Source organism: Chamaea fasciata, unplaced genomic scaffold (genome assembly GCF_029207755.1).
Source record: "Chamaea fasciata isolate MVZ Bird 193981 ecotype frontalis unplaced genomic scaffold, bChaFas1.0.hap1 SCAF_5, whole genome shotgun sequence".
NCBI lineage: Eukaryota > Metazoa > Chordata > Aves > Passeriformes > Sylviidae > Chamaea > Chamaea fasciata.
This window is the reverse complement of record NW_027094090.1, coordinates 11,928,339-11,940,633: the sequence shown is the minus strand read 5'-3', so window position 1 is coordinate 11,940,633 and position 12,295 is coordinate 11,928,339. Positions and strand designations below refer to the sequence as shown.

Genomic DNA, 12,295 nt, shown 5'->3' with positions numbered 1-12,295 from the left:
ACTCTTGAGGAAAGAATGCTCAGTGGGATCATACCAATGTGTTTAAGCACTTCATGGAAGGTTGTAAAAAGGACTTACTTCAGCAGTGCCCAGTGACATGAACAGAGAGAATGAACACAAACTGAATTACAAGAAAATCAATTTTAAATAAGGAAAAAAAAGTGGAATTTTTTTTTTTTTTTTTTTTTTTGCATAGTTGAGCAGTCCTGTTGGCTGTGATAGAAATTAGGTAGTTCAGAGAAATTTCTATATCACTGTTACTGTTTTTCTTATGCAGAACTACCAATGAAATAAAAAACTTGCAGTACCTACCTCGAACCAGTGAACCCCGTGAAATGCTATTTGAAGACCGGACCCGAGCCCATGCGGATCACATAGGACAAGGTTTTGAACGACAGACCACAGCTGCTGTGGGAGTGTTGAAGGCTGTGCACTGTGGGGAGTGGTAGGTGTTCATTGGCTTCACCTAGGTGTCTGAAAGATGTTTGCCTGAATTCCCTTTTATAGTTGGAAGGGAGTGCAGAAAAGGTTAATCTGGGATTAAAGATTCAATAAAGACTTCGTAGGTCTTGACTGAGCATTAGATGTTTGTCTGCCCTCTTTAGATATCGTGTGGCTTTGCTGTGTGGTTGAAACCAGAAAGGTACCTTGCAGTGACAGTTCAGTAGCTACAATTGAGTTGCTGTTACTGAAGTAGTGTTCGATGTGGAAACACCTCACTTCATTTTACTTAAAGTGGTGGCTAGAGACTGAGCTGTTACTGCAGCAGAGGTGCACATGGAGACCTTCTGGCAGTTCTTTGTGTTGTCTGGAGATGAGCAGAATTCTTATGGTTCTGCTTCCCAAGTCATGGCCGTTATAACCCTGATTTATTTCTGGAAGCTCACCTGGGAAGAAACCTGTTGGAAGCTGTGTGATATTTTTTGGTGTCTGTCTTTGGAATTCCTTTGTGAGATTCAGGAAATAAAATGTGCCTCATTTAGAGCTTTTTTACTTGCTAAGCAAATAAAAAGCCCAAAACCATATGGGCTACCTGGTCCAGATCTAAGAGGCATTTATTAATGTCTTCAGACCGTGGAGAATGACTTTAGTTTTGGAGGCTACCTTTGCATATGTAAACACTATAAATACCTTTTTCTCTTTGTGTCTGTCTAGATATTAGAAGAGCAAACTCCCTTTGGATGAAATGATGCGAATTTGTGTTAGAGTGCATGAGTTCATTGACATAGAAAGTAGAGTGATTGTCATTGGGGACGAACTGGATTGTTCAGATGATAATGTGTTTGTCTTTTGGGCTCTGAGGTTTTCAGTTTCCTTCCTCTTCAGGCTCATGACAGTGGGAGCCTTTAACCTCCCGCTTGCTCTGACTGGGCTGTGATGAATTAAGACTGAGCAGTAGTAGCAGGTCAAGAGCTGACTGTGTAGATCTGAATATTTTAAGTTACACCTTGCACATTTGAGAAAGGGACTTGCAGAGGAAGTAAAGAAACCAAACAAAACCCCACTCCCCGAACTTGGATGTTTGTGGAAATTCAGAAGTTCAATTAATAGTAATTTAAGTGTCTGGGAACTTCCCATTCTCATCCCATAGCTTTATAGCATACTTGAAAGTCCTTCAGTTTGGGGAATAAAAAGGAAATATCAGCATTTCATTTCAGTGTAAAGACTGAAAATGTATTATTTAGTTCAGAATTAAAAAAATATGTAATGATGTATCGAGAGGAGTAAAATATACAACACAGGCAGCACAATAAAAGTTATGTATTCCTGGCTTGATTTGGCCCAAATTATAATTCCTGCTTTCCCTTTCCTTCAGTGTACTTACGTGATGAGAACTAATCAGGGCTTATGATAACGAAGCATCATTGATTAATGTAGCACATTAAAATTATTTCAGGTATTAGTTTAGCCATAATTTGCAATCTGTGGGTGGATTTATTTTAAAGGAAACAACATGAATGGAAGTTTTGAAAAATCTAGTTTTTATTTTTGTTCAGTTTTGTTTCTTTTTTTAATCTGAGTAGTTGAGCAAACCTGGAAAGTTGAGATATTCTGGGGCAATTAAGGCACTATGGCAGTAAAAATGCACACGTTCTAATGATGAGATAATGTATATCAAAATAATGCTTTCTGTGAGGAGAAAATAAAACAATTCCTGGGCTGCCTGAACTAAATCCATAAAAATGGATTGAGTGTGCAAGAAGAGCTTTAGAAGTTGCTGTAGATTAAAAGAAAGTAGGATTTATTTCCTAGTTGATAGGGATGAATGTTAATGCTAGGTGGGATAAATGGTGTCTTTCAGAAAAGACAGAAACAGAAATGTTGAAAAGCAAAAAGCAGGTTACTGTGCTACAGGACAGACATGGAAACTAAGCATAGTATTTTGAAGAAGAAAAAAACATTTATCCTTTTGCGAGTGTGACAGGATCTTGATTTTGAGGTATTTTGTAAAATTACTGTATTATGATCTTTTTATTGCTTTGAGTATTTACTGTTTACAGAAGAACTGTATTACTAGCAAACATTTTAAGGATTGAACTAAAATCTGATAAATGCTGATGTGAAAATTCTGATTACTTAATACCATTTTCATAGGTGATACCAAGTAAGCTTTAGAACTTATGAAGTGCCAGTGAAATTTTAAATTACAGAAATTTTTAAGATTTTTATGTGGAAAATTTGGGTGGTTTTTTACAGGGACAGCAAAAGGCACTTCGTAGCGTTGTTAGCAAAATGAAACATGTGCTTCAGCCAGCAGCTTTCAAGTTTGTGTTCTAGAGACTGAAGTTACGCTTCTCTGTGTGATCATAGGAATTTGTTATATATTGCCAGTCTCTGTGCATTAGGCCAGAAATATTAAGGGTAACACCTCTAGTTTGGAATCTGCTTTGAAAAGTCACAGCAAAAGGAACCTAATCCTTCTGAACAATGAGGTTAAAGGGAAAAAATACTGCCAAAACCAGTTTTAGGAGTTCTCTGGTAGAGGGTTAAATGGCTTTTTCTGAAGTTATCTTATGTTTTGTTTTCATTTAATGTCTTTCTGGATATTAACTAAACTTCTGTGCTACAATTTTGCTTGGGGGTAGGTATGTAATACCTAAATTAAAGGTTTTGCAAAATATTATCTCAAAATTGTGCTAAAGATAAAATCTGCAAATACAGAATTTAAAATTATCTGATGGTGTTTTTTCTCAGTTTTTTGCAAAAGGAATGTTGTGTTCTGTGTCAGAATTGCAGCACAGAGCTGGTGATCTATCCTCTTGGACAGATATATATATATATAGACAGAGACTAGGAATGACAGTGCATGAACCAGAATAGACACTGCTGGGAAAACACATTGATTTGGATTGAAGTTCTCTTAAGTGTGTGAAATATTCTTTCAATTGATTTAAAGTCGTAATTTCATTTACAAATACTCGGGACTCCAAATGCAAATTCATATTTTCAAAAAAAAAGAAAACAAAACCCCAAACTGCATTATAAAAGGTTGATAAATGTAGTAAATGTTTTTAATGCCACTTATTACAAGTGTTTCTGAAGCTTTTTGCTTTCAGTGTTTAAATCCTCTTCAGGAGTATGTAGATCAAAATAGAGAGATGCATTTTAATCTTTGTAAAACCGAAAGTAAAGTATGTGGTCTGAAAATTCTCCCTTGCATACTTTCAGTAGTTGATCTGGGATTTTTTTTTCTCCTGAAAATAGCCTCAGACTGGTTATTTTTTGCTTTATTGAGGTCATGACCTGAATAAAATAAACATGTCTCCTGTGTTTAAAAAGCCTGAATGAAGCATACATCATTGCCTGCTTCCTGGAACAGTAATTTAAACAGGACATATATATATCTTTATATAGAAATAGGTGATCATCTTGCTTTTTAAAAAGGGTTCTTGAACATCTATTAGATTCTGACATGTTTCAGCAGCAGCGGATTGCGGTTCTGATCCTGATTCTGATGATGTCTCCAGAGGAACTGTATAAATGGTGTGCATTTCCTTGGGAAAGATGCTTTGGAACTAGAGATGTTTCTTGTAACAGTTTGAATATGGGGACAAAGCCTAATTCAGACTTTGCTCTTGTGTAGCTCTCTCTAGTGAGCATAAATACGGATGTATTTTTAAGAGATGTTCTGTGGAGCATGCCAATATTGGCTGATTACTGGCATTGTGGCAGCTTAATGTAGGTTCAGCTTTTACTCCTGACTCTGAGCGAGGTGTTTGAGGCTGAGATGCCGAGCAGTGGTTGCAGTCAGGCTGCTGCGTGCTCAGGTCCCCGATGGGTGCATCGTGTTGGAGTGCTGACAGAGTAAGCCCAGTGTATCTGGGACAGCTGTCTTTCAGCATCCAGACAGCCAAGAGGCCAGTTAAAAATAGAAATGAAAAACTGTCTGTTTTCTTGGCCTTTTATTGCTGCCTTTACTTCCACTTCTAAAGAAACTGTAGTTAATTTGTTTAACCAGTTTAATGAGGTTGTGTTTTGGAATTAACTGTTTTGATCAACTTTTTTTCTTAAAAATGTAGGTTATGGTAGAGTTGTTGAGCTCTCTAAGTTAAAAAATTTGCTTTATCCTTGCTTACAGACCTTTTGTTATTTTCTGCAGCATGGTAGTTTCAGCTCTGACAGTGCACTTCTTACTCTTCTGTAGGTCTGAGCAGCCTCGTATAACCAAAGATGTAATTTGTTTTCATGCTGAGGACTTCTTGGAGGTAGTTCAACGAATGCAGTTAGATTTGCATGAGCCTCCACTCTCACAGGTAAGCACACTAAGAACTGATGGTCAGTGTTCTCTGAGTACTAAGTCAGAGTTTTCACCTTTCCCCCACCTTTTCCCTACAGTGTGTCCAGTGGGTTGATGATGCAAAACTGAATCAGCTGCGAAGGGAAGGCATTCGATATGCCAGAATCCAGTTATTCGATAATGACATTTATTTCATCCCGAGGAATGTTGTGCACCAGTTCAAGACAGTTTCAGCTGTGTGTAGTTTGGCTTGGCACATCCGGCTCAAGCTCTATCATTCAGAGGAAGAACTCTCTCAAAACACAAGTACTGTTGAAGCAGGGACCTCTGCAGACCCCAAGTCTTCGGTTGTCGGACTTCAGACTGACAGAATTTGTACTGTGAGCAAAGATACCTCCGAAGACACCAAATTTCCAGATGCTCTGCAGACCAAGTACCTGCAGCAGGAATTTTTGCCGGTAAAACATGAACCTCTTGCATCTTTCCAAGTAAAAGAAGAGCCCATGAATGTTGATCTTGCTGAAAAGACAGTGACACCTAATGACGTCGGGGGACAGAATGTTCAGGCTAGGCTGGATCACGTTGAGTTGACATCACTAAAGTTGGAAATGGATTCTAAATTTGAACCTGGCAACAAGGACTTACAAGGCAAGTTGTGCTCTGGAGGTCACGTACATCCAGATGATACAAGACAACCTAGCTCATCATATCCAAGATTGCATGGACAAAGAGAGGATGATTTTTTGTGCTAAATTTGTATATATGGTTTTAAATTCCTTTTTAAACTTAATGATGTAATAATGTAAAGATCATAAATTGTGAGGCAAGTTTGTGACTTGTCTTCGCATCTGTTACAGAAAATAGTTATGTAGCTTTGTAACATTCCTCAGTGCCTGTCCATAACTGTGAAGTATCAAAGCACTTAGGGCCAGATGCACTGTAAACACTGCAGGTTTAACATAAAGAAGTCTTTAAATAATTTTGAGTTGTAGGTTTTAGAGTAGAGCTGACATTTAACATATATATTTTTTGTAAGATGAGCCAGAATTCTTTTTGACAATTCCAGGCTTTTCCATAGAGCTTATTTATACCAATTTTTTCATTTTAAATGTGTCAGCACTGTAGTGTAAATATCTTTTTTAAGAATCTTTTTAGTGTGATTTATACTGAAATGTGAGCCGCTTAATAAAGGTTCATAATAACAGATTGGTTTTATTTTTGGGTCTGCAAAAAATAATTCAGTTCAACTGCCTCTCTTAGTGGTTATGTTTCTACCTGCCACTAATGCATAGGATGCCCTTACGCCTTGAGGGTGAGGAGCTGTAGCAAACTGAGGTAGAGCTGAGGCATCTTTGTAAATGCAGATTAGTCAGAAGGCAGAATCAGTCCCCCCTTCACATGATTCCTTATGGGTGCTCGTTCCAGGCACGCCCCAAACTCCTGCTGTCAGATATTCACATGGAACAGGGAGACAGACTGGCTGTTTGGAGGGCAGTTGGACATGCAGTGGGCTCCAGGAGTGCTACCAATACCTGCCTGCATCTCTCTAGATGAGCTGGTGCAAGGAGCAAACTCCCTCCTGGGCTTTGCCTCTTGGCCCTGCTCAGGGCACAGTTCAGACAGTTCCATTTCACGTAAAAAACCCCCACCCAACCCAAAAACCAACAAACCCACAAAGCAAGCCAAAATAGCAACCACTCCCTCAATCTGTTATCTGACTACAATTAAAAGAATATTTAAGTGGTTACTTACCAAGCTAAAAAGGCCTCAACTTTAGCAGTGACCTGTAATTCACAGAGACATACCTGGATTTGAATTGCTCCCTGGGCTGATGGTGCCGGGCAATAAAGAGGCTTGCCAATATGTGTAGTGGGAAGGTTCCTCATGAGTCACAGTTTGGAAGCAAGTGGTGTTTCATTAAGAAAAAACCAGAAGTGTCCAAGTTAACTGTTCTCTTTCCACGTCTATGGAAGACTTGGATTCTTTTGTGTTCTGAGGGAAGAGAATTTTGAGGCTAGATAGCATCTCATCTGGTAACTCTGTCACTTAACTTATTTATTCTCTGTGTAGTGTACTCCTGTGTAGTTCAAACACAGCCGAATGATACGTCTCTTGGGTAGCTGCACACAGCAGTAAACTGCCCCTACAGCCTGTCCTTCACCTAAATATGTAAAACTTCAGATCCAAGGTCTGTTATTTCCAAAGCCCTCTGTATCTCTGATTTTTGTTAGGATTTTTCTGTATAACATTTTTGGAAGTTGTACATCCTTAAGTACCCAGTTTATAAACTTTGATGCACTTAGTGGTCACTTTGGCTTCATTTGTAGCAATAGAACAATGTGATGTTCTGGCAGTGTCCAGTTCAACTACCTGAGGTCCTTCTGTTGTAAATGTTTTTTCCTCATAGGATGTTAAAATTTAAAATGTTACTGCATACTCACAGGTGGCACTAAAATCAGCTATTTATTAGATGAGTGCCCTGACTGGTTTAATCCAAAATAGGTCTGTCAAGGAGCTATTAATTAAATCAATATTTGAATTGCTAAACATTACTCCTACATAGCCATAATTATGTATTAGAGAAGCAATAGAAATGTGAGTCTCTTGGATGTGGCTAATACGTCCTTAAGTCTTACTGCTCTTTTCTTTAATGCTGGCTAAGAGATTGCTACCAGTTTTTCAGCCTCAGGGATCTTGCTTTCCCCTTTGCTATGAGCAAATGATTCATGTGTGATGTGGTAAGTTATTGCTTTAGCAGATTCTGATCTGAAAAAATTAATTTGTTCATGTAAGAATTTTGAGCCTTCCTTATAGCAGGAATGTGGTCTCAGCTCCCTTTATTGTTTTCTGGATTTTCTGGAAATAATGCTTCCACCTGTAATCTCTGGCTTCGTGAACATCCACATATAGTGACTTGGCCTTCCATTCCTGTTCTCTGTGCTGCCCATGGGAGAACAGCAGCAGAGCAGCTCTGCAGGTGGGATAGATGAGGGCTCCAGCTTTAGCAAAATCAGCCTTGCCAGATGCTGCTTTTTAAAATAAAAACCATACAAAACAAACTACCAAAACTATTTAGTTGACTCAGAATAACAATTTTACCAGTGTGCTGGTCATGCATACACTAACCCGTTGTTTGGGTTCAAGTAATTTTTGGTAACCTGTCAGATTTTAGTGAAGTGTGGACGTACAGCCCCCAGGACAGCTGCCAACTTTCTGCAGCATAGGCCCTGTCCAAACAGAAGTAATGAATCTTTGAAAATTATTATATTTTCAAAGCAAATACAACTTTACACTTACGAGTAGAACTTTATTTTCTTTTGGAGACCTGCTCAGTGATCTTGAACTTCTGCTCAGGTATCTTAGTCCTGAGATTTTGCTTCTAAAGTGCCCATATCTTCAACCAATTTTTTCCTACCACTTTCAGAACTTCCAGAGGTTTTTTCAAGTGGCAGGGTTTTTTGCAGTTTTTATGTGTTCTTTTGGTTTTTTGAGATAGACCAGAATCTCACTTTCGGCCGAATTCCTTGCAGACAGAATTTGAACCATAACAGGATTATCAATGGCTACCAGACCTCCCTTTGCATTTACAGATGTCTGCAGTCTGGGCTGACTGGCTGCATTACTGTTTGCTTTTTAAAGAAAGGATTTAAAAGAAGTGTTGTCTTCTCCCTGTGGTGTATTCATTTTAATGAGGTTGTCCTTTGAGAGGAGAGTACTTTTTTGAGAATTTCACCTCCCAAATTGTTCATTAGTCTGACAAAGGCCTTGCTTCCATCATGTGCTACGGCCTTTATTCCTGCTGCATACAACTTCAGACTTTTGCTTCAGCAATAAATCTTTCATGTGTTCTGCTATACTGAAATTAGACCTTGCTTTTCCCTCTTCTCTGGATTTTGGTGATATATAAATCTCTGTTATTTTGGCTGAAATCTCCAGTGTTTTTATTGTCTCTCTTGGCCCTTGTTCTTGTGCAGATTGGAGAGAGCTGCCCGAGCCCATTGGTGCTGTTTCTATCTCCCTGCACGTGGCGTGGTGTTCCAGTTAATAACATGATGTGCAGAAAATTAGATGTTTTCCTAGATCCTGGTACATATTTTTGGGTAGCAAAGAATTGCATTGTTAGAATTGCTAAAAAAGCTTTCAAGGGGGTAACGACTTTTTTTTTCTTTTGATGTTACTGGATCTTTTGCATTTCACTGGCGACTGACTTCATGTGTTACATACAAGTGTTACTCAGTGTTGTGTCATCCCCAGCCCTTCAAATGCCTGAAAATTGACTCTGAAAGAACATTTTCATTACAGGTACTGCTGGCATGCAGATTGTCCCTTCCTTGTTACTATAGCGAATATTTCAATACTACTTTCACAGAAATATTAATTCTATCTAGTATTAAAGTATTATTTTAGAGGGTGATGATTTAATTCTTCATCTGTGAAAGAATTCCTTGGTGATGAATAAAGTCGATTTTTAAGTGGATATAGATGTGCACAGTAAATAAGTTGGAATTTCAAAAGATGTAGGAAATGGAAATCTGAAATAGTAGAATGCTGTGAAAAAGATCCTAACATTAGATTTGGAAAATGGAGTAAGTCTTCCGAGAAACACAAGACTGGTGTTCATTTATCAGAATGACTGTTTTCTAATACCTGCATGTGAATAAGATGCTGAATTGACCAAAATAAATCCATGGTTTTTCCTTGTTCATTGGCAAAATGAACTGTTGTAAGATAGTACACTACCACCTGACCCTGCTAGGCTGAAAGCTGTACTGATCCTGATCAAGAGATCAAAGAACTCCTCAAGCTTCTCAAGTGTCGTTTTATTTATTTTCTTGTAGTGGTCAGGTACATAGAGAGCCTTGTGTTTAGGCAGCCTGTACCTTACCAGGATGTATCCAAGCTGGAAATGGAAAGGACAAATTTTCACTGCTTTGTGCTTCGCTGTGAATGACTGTCAAGAATGTTTGATTTGATTATGAGTCACTGTGTTCAGCTGATATTTTATTACTTTCTTAAACAGATGAAATGCACTTTAAAATTGTATAGAAGTTACTGGTATTTTGTGCAGATCCCACTGAAGTTGCAGCATACGTGGGAATATTTGGGGAATGGATTCCCATCAGTCACTCATTTCATTTTTCTTAAAAATGCAAATTATTTTGTGTTCTGTGCAGAAGCAGTGATTAACTTCACAATATTTAGGTTGCTGTTTCTGTTAAAATCATCAGGGATACTGACATTGCAAATTTAGTGTATTATATTCTAACCACTGTTTTTCTCTGTGCTTTGATGCTGATATGATCTCTGCTTTGAAGCCGTGCTGTACTTGAGTGCCAGCTAAACATTGATCTTCTCTTGTTCTGGTCATGCTGATAGATGAGCCTACTGATGAGGGCGTTAGTCCTAAATAGTCCTTTAATATTTGGTGTACAGTTATCTGATACAAACATTGATTAAAACAGCAGTTTAAACTTCTATTTTTATCAAGTTTGATTTTTCAATAGCTATTTTGATACCGTGTTTTATCATTTAATTTGCCATCCACTGGAGTGACAGTGCCATGTTGGGTGCAGCTCAGGCCTGTGTTCCAAGGACTCTGCTTTTTGTGGGAGCTTTTTAATCTGGTTGTGTTGAGGCAAAGTGGGGCAGTTAGCAGAGAAAGCTGCTCCTGGTGTCTGGAGATGAAATACTTGAGAATTCGACCTGTGTGTGGGAGACTGTGTAACTAACGTAAGTCAAGGCCGCTAAATCTTTATCCTTAGCATGCGGGAGTAACACTCAGGTACTTGCTAGTGTGGACTGGCAAGTGGTTAATTTTAGTTAATGGCAGAAATGGAATTTTTAGACTAAAAAAACATCTTTAGGCATTGATTTTTTTAAATGCCCTTCAGAAGGAACACTGAGATGAACATTAAGGTGGATGAACTAAGCTCACATTCTCATTGCTTTCCTGTTTCTTGCTCTTTTGCTGTTGTTCTGCAATGTAGGGAGACTTTTCTTGTATTTGTCTGCTTGGGATGTTGGTTTTGTTAGGAAGGGCAGATCAGAGGGAATGGCATCACTGAGTTGCAGATGTTCCTATTCTTTATCCCACTTCAGTACAAGTCCAAGGAGAAAATGCAGAATTTATATTTAACAGGACTCTAGTGGGTCCAGCTGCAGAGATTCCTTAAGCTGCCTTAGTTCTTAGCCTGATGCTTTTCAGGAGCAAGTTGGTACCCAGGTCCATTCAGGTCTAGAGGGCTCATATGGGAGATGAACTCCATCAAAACCTTAAAAACCAGTAAAGTTACAGTGAAAAGGTGCCAATGTTCTTTTCACAATTCAGCATAGTTGTTTTTACTGCAATCCCAATTAAAAAACTTAGTATGTTACATGATAGTGCTGCTTTCCATGCTAGTAAATTCAAACAACTTCTTTCTGAGGATGCAATTATTCAGGGGCTTTATTACTGAAAAGCCATTTTATTTTTCCCCCAAATTATATTGATGTTTAAAAAGTGAACACCTGATGTTAAAATTCTGAGTTTCTGGGAGTCTCATAATTTTCACTTTCAGTTCACTTTGTGTCATTTGTGGAAATGTGAAAATTTTCATGAGGTTAGACAAACACTTTGCTCCTGTACTATGATGCAGATGTGTCAGAAGATAATACTGATATCAGATGGTTGTGTACTAGTCTGTGGTAGTTCAGGCTTTGATATTGCCCTCTCTGCTCAGCAGTGCATTTTGTGTGTGTCTGCACACGTTCTCAGACCATTCAGGGTAAACTTTGTTACAGTGTGTCACATAACTGCATTTTTCAAGCATAAAAACCCCACAAAACTGGATACTGTTCTGAAATGGTGACAAGTCAAAAAAACCCCAGTATGAATTGGCAGTTGAAAATATTAGTTTTGTGGCCTTTCACACACGTGCATTAAGTATTTTCTGTAATCGGACAAAAGCAGATACTTGCCTGCAATGCACGCTGAAGTGTTCAAACTTCTGTAAATGATGGAAAGAGAGAAATTATATGGAATATCTCTCTCCATGTCCAATATAGCTAATCAGTACAGAGAAATACCTCCAGTTCGTTTCAACAAGCTTTTGAATTGCAGTTTAAAACAAAGCTCCTGAAGGCCAAGTTCTCTCCTTTTTCCCCCATTCAGGTGCTGCAAGGAGCTGAGATAACATCCTTGTGCCTTTTTATCACAAATCAGTGTGAGCCATCTCAGCATGGAGCTCTCCTTTTCCCTGCCACTTTCAGCAAATTTGCTTTTCACCTGTTTTATCCTGTTACTGAAGATCACTTGGTCAGTTGGTAAATTTAGGAAAATGTGTGAGGAGCATTAGTTCCACTTCCAAGCTGTGATCAGTGCCTTTGAGAACAGCATAATTATGAACAGATGTAATTAATTCCTGCAGCAGTTTCTGGAAAGGTCACAGTGGGCTGTAGTGTACTTTGTATCATAAATCCTTCTGAGTGAAGTTCTGATAAGGCAGAAAAGCTACATTCTGTGCACAAAGATCTCAGCACTGTTCAGGTCAGTTAAATACGATACAGAAGTCTCAAAAG

At 38.5% G+C, this 12,295-nt stretch overlaps 1 protein-coding gene across 1 annotated transcript in view; it reads left to right on the top strand.

Moving 5' to 3' along the window:
• Positions 1-10,213, top strand: part of RSBN1L (round spermatid basic protein 1 like) — a 47,179-nt gene extending 36,966 nt beyond the window's left edge. The window contains exons 6-8 of the mRNA XM_066182816.1: positions 278-445; positions 4,646-4,754; positions 4,837-10,213. Coding sequence (XP_066038913.1) covers positions 278-445; positions 4,646-4,754; positions 4,837-5,490 — 931 coding nt within the window. The 3' untranslated portion in view covers positions 5,491-10,213. The remainder of the gene's footprint in view (positions 1-277; positions 446-4,645; positions 4,755-4,836) is intronic.
• Positions 10,214-12,295: the final 2,082 nt, after the last annotated feature.